We start from the raw sequence: 13,423 nt of genomic DNA, 5'->3' as shown, positions 1-13,423 counted from the left end.
TGTTCAGTTCATTAAAGGGAAGTGCTGTAGGAACAGAACATCGCCTTCGAAGCTGTTAAACAGGGTGTTCGCTGGGGCTCAGGGCAGAACTGTGGAAGAGATTTAAAGGAAGAATGGTGTTTTCAAAAGTATTCTTGTAATACCAGACAGAAGTAAATGCATCTGAACAAGGTAGGGGTGAGGGCTGGGGTTTGCTTTTTTAATCCTTTTTCATGTGCTGCATGTTTGTATTCTTTGTAACCATTTAAGCATGAGCTTTCAGAAGTTCCCATTTGACCAACTGCCTTCTTTTGCTGAAATTTAATTACACCATATAGTCAAAAATGGAACACATCATCTCTTTTAGAATGATGCAGGTCATTTAGCAGGTTGTTAAATGGCAGAAGCACTATGCCAGAACACAGTCAAAACTGAGGCCTTGGTTTTTGTTTGGGTTTTTTCTTTCTACTATCTACAAGCATTTGCTTGTGAAGGGGCAGAGTCTTAGTTTCAGAGATCCTTCAGTTCTAAGCTGGAAAATAATTTAAGTGAAAAGCCTTAATCAACATGTAGAGAGGAACAAGAGAAAAAGGAAAAGCTGACAAATAAAATCAAAGAACTAATAACATTTATGATGGGTCCACATGCCATCCAGCCAGAGGCATCTGTCTGAGTGTAAGACTCAGTGGAGAACGACAGATTTGTAACACAGGGGCTCTCAGCCACTCTTTAAAGGAAAAGTGCTGCATCAGCAGAGCCTGAGCACCATAGCACAGGTTCAGATTAATCTGGGGTTCAAAGGAGTGGGCATGGATTTGTTCATTTTTTAACCACCCAACAGTCCAAGAAATCCAAACCCCAAAACTCATCCTAGACAGTATCTTTTTTCAAATTCTCTTACAACAAATACAGGTTGCTGAAGGCTGATGCACTCTCTTACAACCAGTTTTATAAGTTCATAATAATGGGCTGAATCTCAGTTACAACTGTACAGGTCTGACTGACACTGGGCTGTCAGGGCTCACCTGGAGCAGACACCCTGAAGGTGTCACTGTAAGGAGCAAGCAGAGTTTCTCTGCCATTACGTGACCATAGCAAAGGTAAATTTGGCCGTAATCTTCAAAGACATTAAGTTTAAAGTAGAATTCAGGTGTATGTTACAATCTTTGAGAGCTTTACAAATAATGTGTCTTTATAGGCCATTGTAAGAGCCTGAAAAAAGCCTTAGAAAAGGACATGGTTCACCCAACCACTGTTATACAGGGTGGGGAGGAGTTTGGTGTCATTCTGAGCATCAGGCTACACAAGGAGCATCCCCAGAAAATGGGGACTTGTCTGCATTTCTTCACAGGCCTGGGCAATTATTACAGTTAGGGGGCTTCTGGGGCTGGTCCTGCTGGGCAAACAACAATAGCAGAATAACCTTTAACATATCCCTGAGGGCACACAAAAATATCACTGAGAAACATCAGTTCAGTATCAGCAACAAAGGGCCAGGTAACCTGCACCTGCACATTTACTTTTAGGTTTGCACTGCAGTTCTGAAGATACTAGGCACATACTTGGGAGGTTGTAAACACTTCCTCCCTTGTCCACCTGGGATAAGCTCAGGTCCATGTTTATCCAACTGCAGGTAAATGGGTGACACTTTCACAAAGGACTTGCTAAGACCTTCAGCCTTTCAAAAATTTTATGAAGAAAAGCGTCATGAATATCATGCTGGTGAGGAATTTGCCTGGATCAGGAAACTGACTCCAAGGCAGTCTCTAAAAACTTGCTGGAAATCAATTACAAATCCTTGTGTATCAGTACACCTGGGGTTTACTTAGGTAGTAGTTACCGTCTAAGAAGACTAGAAAGAAAAAAAAATCATGACAAAGTTTCTCACAGAAACTGTGGATGGATGGGTTTCTCACAGAAACTGTGGATGGATGGGTTTCTCACAGAAACTGTGGATGGATGGGTTTCTCACAGAAACTGTGGATGGATGGGTTTCTGTGGCAGGCACGCCGTTGCTGTTGCAGGTAACTGCTGCCACTTACAGTGATTGAATGAAGCACCAAACACAAACAGCATGGCTTTGCTCAGAGAGTGCCTTCCTCAGCACTGCAGGTCTGCAGTGAGCAACTGGAAAAGACACCAGGTACCACTGGAAAAACCTAAACATGGAACCAGAAATAAGGAAGTAGCTTCTTGGTTTCAGAGCAACTCACCTCCTTGCTTGCCTTTTCTTGTGGGAGGGAAGAAGGTAACCTACAGATCTGAACCTGAGAGCTGTTTCTCAGGAGTATTTAAATCCTTGGGTATGAATTCACAGTCTGTGGGCACCTCCATACCAAACCAAGGACCAAGACAATAAAAGCCAATCCTAAACCACCTGCCTCTGGACTTAGAAATGGTGGTGCTGGCTTGGAATAATTGTTATCTTTGAGAGCAAGGGCAATTACTGCAGGAACAGGTACGAGCAAAAACTCTTGACAGCAGGACCTGAGCTGGGAGCTTTGCACAGCACAGCCTCACCACTGTGCCAGTCATCTGTGGACGTCCCAGCTCCCCAGGGATGTCTGACACTGTTCTGCATTGCTCTGTGCAAGCACCAGGCCAGCAGAAATCATTAAAATTTATTGTGTTCCTTGCCTCTTCCGTACTTAACAGGAACATAAATCTTCCCCCCAAAAAGTCCTGTGTTTCTTTCTAAATGACTTAGTACCAAGGAAAAAGAATAAGACTTAACACACACAGCGTTAAGACCTGTTGACATTAAAGATGAAAACCCTTTAAAGTGTGGTATGGCACCATGCTTCTGAGATCTAAGCTACTGTTGAGCAGTGAACATACCAGATCAGTGGAGTGAATGTATTGTGAATACACACCTGTATCCCAAGGTGAGAACACAAGTCATGACACCATCTATGCTACCCTATATGAATAATGAAGAATAGTTTTGGTAAAGTGCTTCAATCTTCCTCTGAAAAAAGTTATGAAAATATAAGTTTTGGAAACATCTCCTTCTTTAAGAAGCAGATCTCTTTGTTTCCTTGCTACAATAGCACTTGCATACAGTAAGCACTGAATTTCTGCCTCTACTATCCATTTGCTTTCGAGCTAGATTAGATCAGGAACAACACATCTGGATGTAGAGGAAAATGCCACTGTCTGAAATTGTTAAAAATTCTGTGAAAGCCTTTGGCTTCAATGAACATTATCAAAACAGAAACTTCTGAATAATAATTTAACAAGAATTAAAAGAGCAGATTCGTAGCAGAACAGGACATAAATGCCACAGTATATTTTCATTGGGAGGCAAATCTGCAGAAACCTGTTAGTGATGTTTCAAATATGTTGTGCCAAGGGCTGCTCTCAGGTACACTGAACACCTGACCCTCCAGCAGCTGGAGTTGAAAGCAGAAGTATCAAATGTTGAAAGACATCTGAGACAGAAGTTTTTTGAAAAAACATTAAAAGGTTTGAAAAAAACATATCCTTGATTCAGTGAATGACAGTGTGGAAGATCCCATTTATTAGCAGGTCTGAAATACTGTGGCTATTTTTGAAGATGTTGCCAAATGTAACTGTTTTAGCAATATGTCAGTTTGAAATTAAAAAGTACAGTATTTTTCTTCATCTTATTAGCCCTTCCTTGACTACCCAAAAGAAACTTCAGCACACAATGAAATACATGTCTCCTACCGCTCTTTGCATCATTACAGCTTTATGAAAATATACTGTGACATCCAACGTGCTGTAGAGGTGACCGAGACAGTGACAGCAGCAACAAAACAAAAGAACAAACAACCCACCAAACACTGAAAAGATAAGCACCCTGGCAAGTGCTCATTCATGTAGGCATAACCCGAGCTAAGGACATAAGGCATGCTCCAAAAACCTCAGAGATCACCCGGGGCTCACGGGGATGGCTGCTGCTGTCAGAATCCTTATTCCAACATCCCAAGGGAGAGAAAGGGGCTGGGGGGGAATGAGGACAAAGGGAGGAAAGAAAAACTTTAGAAACTGTACCCTTGCTGTCAAAAAGGCTTCAAAGTCAGCTGCCATCTTGACATGAGGTTGCAATTCCTGTTACCATACCTTTTTAGACCGAGGGAACATGCTTAGTGAACGGATCCCTCACTTGTTTTCAAGAAAGAATAAATGTAAAGTGTTAGGGGGCTGTTTCTTTGTTTGTCGGTTTGTTTGTTTTTAAAAAGAAACACCTCAGCTAGCTCCAAACACGTCTTTTTCTGATTCTGGAGACTGGGGCCTTGATATTTCAAACAACTCCTGGGGTGACTGGGAGCTTCTTCTTGAGGTCAATATCCTAAGTATCTCAGCAAGCTGGTTTTCTATATTGGTCATTTTTGTGTTTAAAGCCTTGATGTCCTCTTTCAACTCATGTTTCACTTCTAGCATGGTGGCCTGAAGAGTCTGTTCTGGGATGGGATAAAAGGAATGCTTGACCTCGGTGAGGACCGGGCTGTGGTCCTGAGGGCTTCTCGTCTCCCCGGCGTTATCCAAGCGCAAGTCACTTTTTGTAATGCCGCTGTCACAAGAGTCCGTCTTCTTCAGGGTAGCTTCTCCTGAAGCTTTAGTTCTCTCAGGTAAAGTCTCCATGGACTCTGCTTTGGAGACCTTGTTCCAGTCTTCCCCCTTCCCACAGGCTTCCTTGAACTTGGCCCAGCCTTTGCGGCGCGGGTAGTCCCCCGAGGCCTTGCCCGCCGCGTGCTCCGCCGGCGGGGCCTGCAGCTTGGCCTGGTCGGAGGCGGCGGAGGTGGAGGCGGGCTGGTAGGACACCGGCGTGGCCGGGCTCTCCCGGACCGTCACCACGCTGGCCTTGACCACCGCGCGGGCGGAGGACTGCTCCCCCACGGCATTGCCCTTCTCCACATCCAGCTCGTCCGGATCGCGGCCCCTCTCCGCCGCCAGCCGCGCTTCCTTCTGCTGCCTGAACCTCTGGAACAGCCGCCGCACCGGGTGGTCCGGGGGTAAGATCAGAGGCGCTTCGTTCTTCCTCTTCATCCTCTCCTCTTCCTCCCGCTTGACGTCGCTGATTTTCCGGAACACGATCTGCAGGGGGGAAGGAGATTTCACTCTGTGATTAACTGCACGCTTGTTAAGGGGGGAAAAGTTGGAGAAAGAATTATTGGAAAGAATCTATTTTAACTGGGAAGTGCACTACCTCTGCACATTTATAGCAACATTTTCAAATGTCTTAGGTTGTGTGGAACGTGGTTTATTTCATTATTTAAGAGCAGACGCCATCTGTCTTATAACACCAGAAAGAAAAAAAAAAACAGAAGAAAAATACTTCTCCAGCTCTGACAGGTCAGAGCAAGGCAGTACCATTGTAAATCTAATGATCCCAGGAAGATACCGGTTCTATTTTGTGTTAAAAAGTGACTTCTTGTATTTGTTTTCCTGACTATATGGTTTAGTACAAGTTTCTAATGTTACAGAGCCATTGCCATCAGTCTCACCTCAGAGCTCACTCAGTGCAAATGATCTGGTACTATTTTAGTGCAGCTTGGCCACTCGTGGTGCCAGTACAGCAGAGACTACTCTGGACTCTTCAACAGCAGTTTGCAAAGTGCTTCTTGCCCTCCCTTCCTCCCATATATCCTTTTAGAAGCAATGTGCAGTTCAAGGATGCAAAGCTTGAGCCAATCCCAAAACCAGGGGCACAAGGACAATGGGAGATGGGCTTGGCAAGACATGGGGTAGCTGCTCATGGCTTGATTACCTCAGAAGCTTGTAGAGCTCCATGTCTTAATTTATCTCTTTATTTCTATGCAAAAGAGAACATTTTTGCACAAAGAAGCATTAATTTTCCATCTACCCTCCTAATTACATCTTTCTGAGCCTCTAAGGCTAAGTCATCTCTACAGGAGCAGCCCAAGGATCCCACAGTACTGAAAAAAGCCTCACAGCATCCCAACCTGTAGCCAGGCAAGGTTTCTTCCTTGCATGTGATGGAAATACATCACCTTCAAAAACTCTGTGCATTTTACTTTAGTATTGGTATTTTCCAGGCCAACCCAAAAACTCAATTCTGGCCCTAATGAAGAACCGGTAATTAGTCTAGTTTGAAAATGAGAGGTCCCCAAAGCTGAAGGTTGCAATACAGAGGGTAAAAGATGCAGCCTGCAGCTTCTACTGAACACTGATACCTAATCCCTTTAGCTGCTTTGGGGAAGATCCACTTAAAGACCTTACACTTCAATGCAGAAATAACTTTGAGATTCAAATCATTATTTGGAAATGTGTAAATAAACCCATCCCTCTGTTGCAGACAAATTTAAATTAAACTAAAGTTAATAAGCACTTCTTCACTGGCACACACAAAATGAATGTTTCTCCAGACTCCAATGCTTCTTGACAGTTTTGTCATTGTGGAGCAGGGAAAAAACCATCTTAACAGTGCATCTTTGGAAGGAAGAAGTTGTCAGACTTGGCAGCATTTCCTAAATACAAAAGAATAAAATTAGCAGGAAGGATATTTTATTTCCAAGCTGTAATTAGGAAACTAAATATGAGATAAGAATAAGAAAACAGGGTACTTGACAGTCTTTTTTTTTCATCCCTCCAGGAAACTCACTCTGCAATGAGCTCAGTAGAAAGGGACAAAGCAGGGTAATCCTTAGAAGTGAAAGACTAGCACTCACTGGGAAGGGAATTCAATGCAGTCCTGCAGGCTAATGGCTTCCCACACACAGGCAGTTTCCCACACTCCCTGAGGGATGAGTACCAGCCCAGGGTTAGAGCAACTGCCCCTCTTGCTCTGCTGGAGCCAAGTGATGCCAAGCAGGCTCCCAGGGGGTCACTCCCTCCAGCAGCATCCTGAGGCTGGCTCTGGGGACACAAAGCTCCAGCACACCAAGGCAGCTACCTGACCAAGCCAGGTCACTTTGTACCTGCAAAACTCTGTGTCCCCAAGCCTTCCCTCTCCTGGGGTTTGTATGTTAGGTGTGGATTTCCACATGTGTGCCAGATGTAGCTAACAGGGCTCACTTTGTACATGAGCATGTTGTCTTGGTCTGACCCTAAATGCTCAGAAGGGATGTGTGACAGGCTGGTGCAGTGGTCACACTCGCAGGGATCATCAGGGAAGGCTTCTCAGACCCAGAGGCCAGGATGCTTTGCAGAGTCAGGGCCTGGGCCAGCCCCTGCTCCACACAGCCCAATCAGCACTTGTCTGGAAAGCACTTGAGCATCTCTTGCTATTTAACGCCTGCTTTTTGCAACATAAATGGGAAAGTTATGTGACAGAAGCTACAGCACCATGCAGGAGAGACAGCAATGACCAAGTCTCAAGCAAACAATCCCACATTAACAGGGTGGCCCAGTCCATATCAGCCCTAGCCACTGCACCCCTAGCACTTAGTAGCATGATCTCTGTGGAGGAGGACACAATGAATCTACCAGCAAATGCAGAAAGATGAGCACTGATGGACAAGCTGTTGGCAACACTTATCCACCCCCAGCCCCCACTGCTCTCCCTGGCACTGCCTAGATGAGCCCCCCTGGTGGATACCAGGCACACCTGGCCATGGAGGAGCTGCCATCAGCCTTCCCACTGTGTGGTGGCCACCTGAGAGACCCAAACACACCTTCCCTGCTTTGCCTTTGGGAGATCCCCCTGCAGCAGGAGCAGGAGTGAGCGTAGAAGGAGATGTATAAACCCTACCTTTGCCATTGGTACTGCTACCACACTAATGAGACCCCTGATTTCCATCTTCCACATGGCCTTACACCAGCTCCAAGAGAAGTGCACCAGGGCAGCAGCCACTGCATGAATGCAGAAATGCAGCCCTTGGGTCTCCCACCCTGCCTGACATCTTCTACAGTGAGCATTTGTGTGGCAAGCTATGCTCATGTGGTGCAAGTCAAACATACACACATTTGTCAGGGGACATCCTCCAGCTCTTGGGTTGGCTCCTTTTAACTGACTCCTGAGACACTGGAGAAACAGCTGTCAGAGAGCAACTTCTCTTTGGGAAGCTCAGACAAAGCTGTCACTTGTCTCCCTTTTTGTAAGTTCCCCAATGCCATATTTTCTCCAGACAGCTCCATATTTATGTTGTAAGCAAAAATATTATAGCTATGCAAAACTCAGTAGTAATTGATAAACTCATAAACTCAATTTTGGATTTTTTCCTTGCCTTTTTTAAAGATTAAATGCTCCTTATAAATAAAAATACACATAACTTTTAAATGGACTCTTTTCTTACAAATACTAAGGAAAATACCATTTTCAAGTGGTTTATCTTCAGCAGCAGCCAAGTTATTCAGAAAATCTGATTGGTATGCCAATGGATGTACACCTGCTCCCACAAGCAGTAAGAGTACAAAGAAAAAGAAAACAGATTTCATTTTTTATAAGGAAGAGAAGCCTGGACCTACACAGAAATTTTCATATGGAATTTTATAGGGCTACAAATATGGACCTTAATCAAAGTTAAAACCCAAAATATTGTGGCAAAGATCCCAAGCTAGCTTTCAGAACAGTCCCTCTTTATCTCTTTCTCCAAGCATTCATTTCTGTCTGGGAAGGGACAGAGCTTTATACCCTCAAAATCTCCTAGCCCGTGTATCGTACACTGCTCAAACACAGGGACCTTCACAAGTTATGCAGTTCTCCAGAACACTGCACTCTTCAAGACCTAAGCACACAGGTCCCACAGAAAAAATCTAGTGGGAGCATCTGAACAGTATCTCAAAACCAAAAGATGGACAAAGAACCCGAATTGAGATGAAATAACATGAAATTTAAACACCAAGCCTAAAGCTGCATATTTCACACCTCCACCCTCAAATCTCATTTCATAATTCTGCTTTTATTAAAAAGGTGCTGAATCTTGTACCTCCCCAGGGAAGCTGCCCAAGCTGCCAGAGGTTGGAGTACTGTGGAGGTATCAGCCTAGATTTGCCAAAACCTTGAAAAATAGCCCTGTTAGGCACAGATTCTTACAATTGTATGAACATTTAACCAAGGCATGCAGTGATGATGACTCAAAAACAATTTCATTTTTTGGAAAATTCACTCAGAGACAAGTGGAGAAATGAACTGACAAGTCCTGGTGCAGTCCTGCTCCACTATATCCCTACAGACCTATGAGAGAATGCTCTCTGTGACCATAATCTTGCCTGTGCAGGACTCCTGTCAAAGAAAGACAGGGTTACAACAAGCACTTATCCATTTCCTCAGTATTACCTAGTTGTGAAGTCTTAAGTGACTTTGGGTAAAAACTCTGCCTCTTTTGAATCATCATAGAATTTTCAAGTTGTATTTCTAGAACAAATGGTTTTACAGATTAAGGTCAAAGTATTAAAAAAATGAGGTAGACAAAATTGAATACTTGGTTGTCAAATGTGGAGTACCCAGCACTGAAACCCAAGCATCATTTAAATAACACAGCAAGGATATTATTTGTGAATATAAATTTCATAAATTTACTTATGAAAGTTTACTTTCATAAACTTTCATAAATTCTTTATGAGAAGACCAGGAGAACAGATGGCAATGTGACCCCCAGGATTAAGGCAGGCCATTGGATTGCTCTGAAGGGGCACTCCCTGGGAGGAATCTTGTTACCACTAGATTGCATCTTTTAGAAAAACACCCATTTTGATGGCAATAAAGAATCCATCATGACATCTAGAAGAAAGATTGCTTCAATTTTTGATTCAAGGATAATTTCATAGGATAATAGAATCATAGAATCATAGAATGGTTTGGGTTGGAAAGGACCTTAAAGATCATCTAGTTCCAACCTCTCCAGCCAACCTGGCCTTGAATGCTTCCAGGAATGGGGCATCCACAGCTTCTATGGCAACCCTCACAGTGAAGAATTCTTTCTTATTATCCAATCTAAACCAACTCTCTTTCAGTTTAAATCCATTCCCCTTGTCCTGTCGCTACAGGCTCTTGTAAGAAGTCCTTCTCCATCATTCTTGTGGGCTCCCTTCAGGTACTGGCAGGCTACAATTAGGTTATCCCAAATCTTCTCTTCTCCAGGCTGAATAATCCCACTTCTCTCAGCCTTTCCTCATGGGAGAGGTGCTCTACTATGTTGTCCACTGTCAGTAGTTGCTCTTGTCATGAACAGCCCACTGTTGGCTGTTCACAAACCCCACCAGAACAATTCTGCCTGCCAAGTCATGGCAAGTCCTGTTCTTAGCCTCTCCTCACACTGCCAGAAAGGTAATCAACAGAAGGGCAAGGCAGGAATGATGTATTAGCCACCAGATTTTGGACTTGTGAGCCAACACTGCATGAGACAGACTTAAAGATCACGGGATGCTACATTTAGACATACTGTGAATGTATTGCAAACCTTACCCTGCAAATGCTGAAAGAGACCTGCCTGCACCTGCAATGAAAGGATCTTTAGTCTTGTGCAAAAACATCCGAGTTTTTTTTCAACTCTGATTTGCAAGGACTGATCCAAGACCCACAGGAATAGAGAGAAGTAGGATTTAGAATAGATAGAAGTATGGGTTTCATCATGTTTTGAATCAGACTGTCATCATGGAGTTACAATTATGAGGCTTCTAGCCACAAAGCTGCTGCTATTATTAGCTCTGCCAGCTTCCCTTCTTTCCACCTCTAAAGCATGCACAAATACTGCAAGATTTGGCAGGTCTTCCTCAGCATAACAGCAAGTAGCATGGCATTTTTCTCTGGTGCTTAATAATTCCCTTTCAAAGATACAGAAACATTCCCAGAGTCTGGAAGTGCCAAATATCATAAACAATTAAAAGCTTAAAATTACTTCATACAGTGCTCACAGAAAATGAACTTAAGTGTGAGGAAAACAATCATGAAAAGGCATTCATTATTACACAGTCCATCTAGGATCTGCCAAGAACTGATGAAAATATCTTCAGGCTCATGTTAGTCCGATGAAAATTGGATCCAATCTTTCTTCCTTTTTTTATTTAGTTTTTTTTAAGAAGCAAAAGGGGAGGAAAAATGGAAAGAGACAGAAGGTTCAACAATAAAAACGCTTTTGACACTGATGTTAAAGAAACCAAAGCTGCATGTGATCAATGTAGAGTGTGATGATCAGGAATCCCTATAGCAGTGTATTAGCAGGTGTCAGGGCAAAAGCCTGTGTCTTTTGCAATTTTATGGGATGGCTTGTCAAGTCCTACCTTCTCATTAAATACAGGATCAAGAGAATGTGCAATAATGTTGCAGATGTCATTAAGTTCTCTCTAGCTTTACTGTCTATAACAGCAGAATTTCATTTTTGCTTCTGAAGAGGAACGAGTTTCTCTCCAGCTAAGGCCACATCCCTTCTGGGCACTCTCAAATATTTCTATTTTTGATTAATTATCTGAAAATTCAAAGCAAACTAAGATTCAGAAGGTCCTGGCAGTGGGGAGTACAGGAGTGCTGGTACCAGGGGTGCTGGTGTCAGCAAACCTCAGGGATCCCTGGGAGACACAAAGCCCAAGAGCCAATGTGTGGATGGGCACAGCCCCTTGTGCTGTGGGGTGTCATCACCCTGCCCTTCAGACAGAGCAGTACCCAGTTACTTTCAGTTACTTTTCAAAAACCAGACTTCTGTGCACTTCATTAATAAACAAGTGCTCGAGGAGACACAACTTCATCATTTCATGAGCATCCAGGCTACCCAGAGGAACAGAGGAAACAAGGGTTTCAGTCTCTACAGATCAACATCTGGGCTAAATGTTACTGTCAGGAGCACTATCAGCTTCAACAGTGCTGAAATTCTTCTCTGTGACAGCCTGCTTTGTAGCCTGATTACAAATTCTACAAATATCAACTCAGATATTAGTGTTTAATCGTGTCACTATTACTTATTTAGAAGTTCTGCACAACTCAAGGCTCCACTCCTCTATGTCAAACTCCTCATTCTAATTCAGGTTTACAGGCTGTGCTAGTGTTGAGTGAAAAGGGAAAAAGCTTTTACAAAAATACTACTGAGAACAAGACAGAATTATGTCTAAAGCAATTAGAGGAAATAATAAAAAACCCCTGCCTGATCTGCAGCAGACTCCCTAGCAGGTTTTGAGGCATTAAGAGATGTCTCTTCCCCAAAACAGATTTCAAAACACTGTCAACAGTATACTTAGACAACTGCACAACTAAAAACCACACTGGTTTGAATAGACACAATTACAGCACATTATAGCTCATTTAGCAACCTCCTTCACTAATATAGAAAGCATGCAAGAGAAACAGTGAAAAAGGAACCTTTGAAATACATATATTGCTAAAGATCTACTAGAGCTTCATTATTCTGAGATGAAAAGTAGCTGTCACAAGCAAATACTTAATGTGCAAACAAGAGCTTAGGGAAATTATGCCAGATCAGAGTGGTGGAATGTTATACCCCCTGAGAACTACTATGTCCATCAAATATGAAATGCTCTGTAGGACCTTCTTGTTTCTAGTAAATGAGGGAAAAAAGAATGTTTATGGGTTTTGACAGCCAATTGTCAGCAGTTTCCAGCAGCAACTCCTACAAAATACTATTTTCATGTTTGTTTGGGGGGCGGGGGGGTGGTTTGCATTGTTTTGGGTTTTTTAATCTTCTTTTTTAGCACATGGGGTGCTTTTCTAGCTGTGGGCAGACATCAGACATGCTACCAGTTCATGTAGTATCATATTTTATTCCAGATGAACATACTACCTGCATTCTTGGGCAGACAACACAGCCTCAAAAACTGCTTTAAGGAGAGCCCAAGGCACAGCAGGAACTTACCTCTCTGTCACCTAAATTACAGTTGTACAAAATGTCATATAATCTCTACAACATGCCTTCTCAGGACTCAGAGTCTGTTTCTCCAAGCTCCCTGTGGCTTGCTGCCATTTACTAAGTGTTTTCTGGAAGAAACCAGGCAATTTGTGAGAGTCAAGGATTTGGGATTTTTTTTCCCATCTCTAACTCAGACACAATTTCACTTGAGATCTGAAATGGATGCAGAGGTCGTAGAGCTGAGAAAAGCAATGATGTGTTGGGGGAATAGTTAAATTGTATAGTTTGCTTGCTGTGATTACATTTTGGATACTAGCTTGCCATTAAGATAATTTCCTGGTAGCTAGTGTCTTCATCCCCTTTTTATCCCCCCTCTGTTTTCACTTATCTGCTTTCTGTCATTAGGCTTCCAGTGATTGACAGGTATTTTACTTTCCAAGAGAGGAATCAAATGCATTTTCAAATGTATTCAAATGAATCAGAGCTTACCAAGAGCTTACGAGTCATTCAGCTACCTTCTAATGCCCACTCACAAACCAATCCACACAAACACAATGCTCCCTGCTCCCAATGCACAAGGGTTGTGCAGCTCTTGAAATTATAAATTGAATTACACTCAGATGAAAGTTGCCTGCATAAATTGCCTAAGATAACATGAACTCTCTTTTATGTCTCTCTCTCTCAGTTGACAGGCCTAAAGTTCAGCTATAATATTGAAGAAA

General features: G+C 43.0%; 1 protein-coding gene across 1 annotated transcript in view; it reads right to left on the bottom strand.

Moving 5' to 3' along the window:
• Positions 1 to 3,961: 3,961 nt before the first annotated feature.
• The window catches only part of KCNH1 (potassium voltage-gated channel subfamily H member 1), a 173,821-nt gene continuing 164,359 nt past the window's right edge, over positions 3,962 to 13,423 (bottom strand). Inside the window, exon 11 of the mRNA XM_030236208.2 lies at positions 3,962 to 5,040. Within this exon, the coding sequence (XP_030092068.2) occupies positions 4,192 to 5,040 (849 nt within the window). The 3' untranslated portion in view covers positions 3,962 to 4,191. The remainder of the gene's footprint in view (positions 5,041 to 13,423) is intronic.

The sequence above is a fragment of the Serinus canaria genome, chromosome 3 (assembly GCF_022539315.1).
Source record: "Serinus canaria isolate serCan28SL12 chromosome 3, serCan2020, whole genome shotgun sequence".
Lineage (NCBI taxonomy): Eukaryota > Metazoa > Chordata > Aves > Passeriformes > Fringillidae > Serinus > Serinus canaria.
Note: the sequence above shows the minus strand (reverse complement) of the source record. Positions and strands in the feature narration are given on the sequence as shown.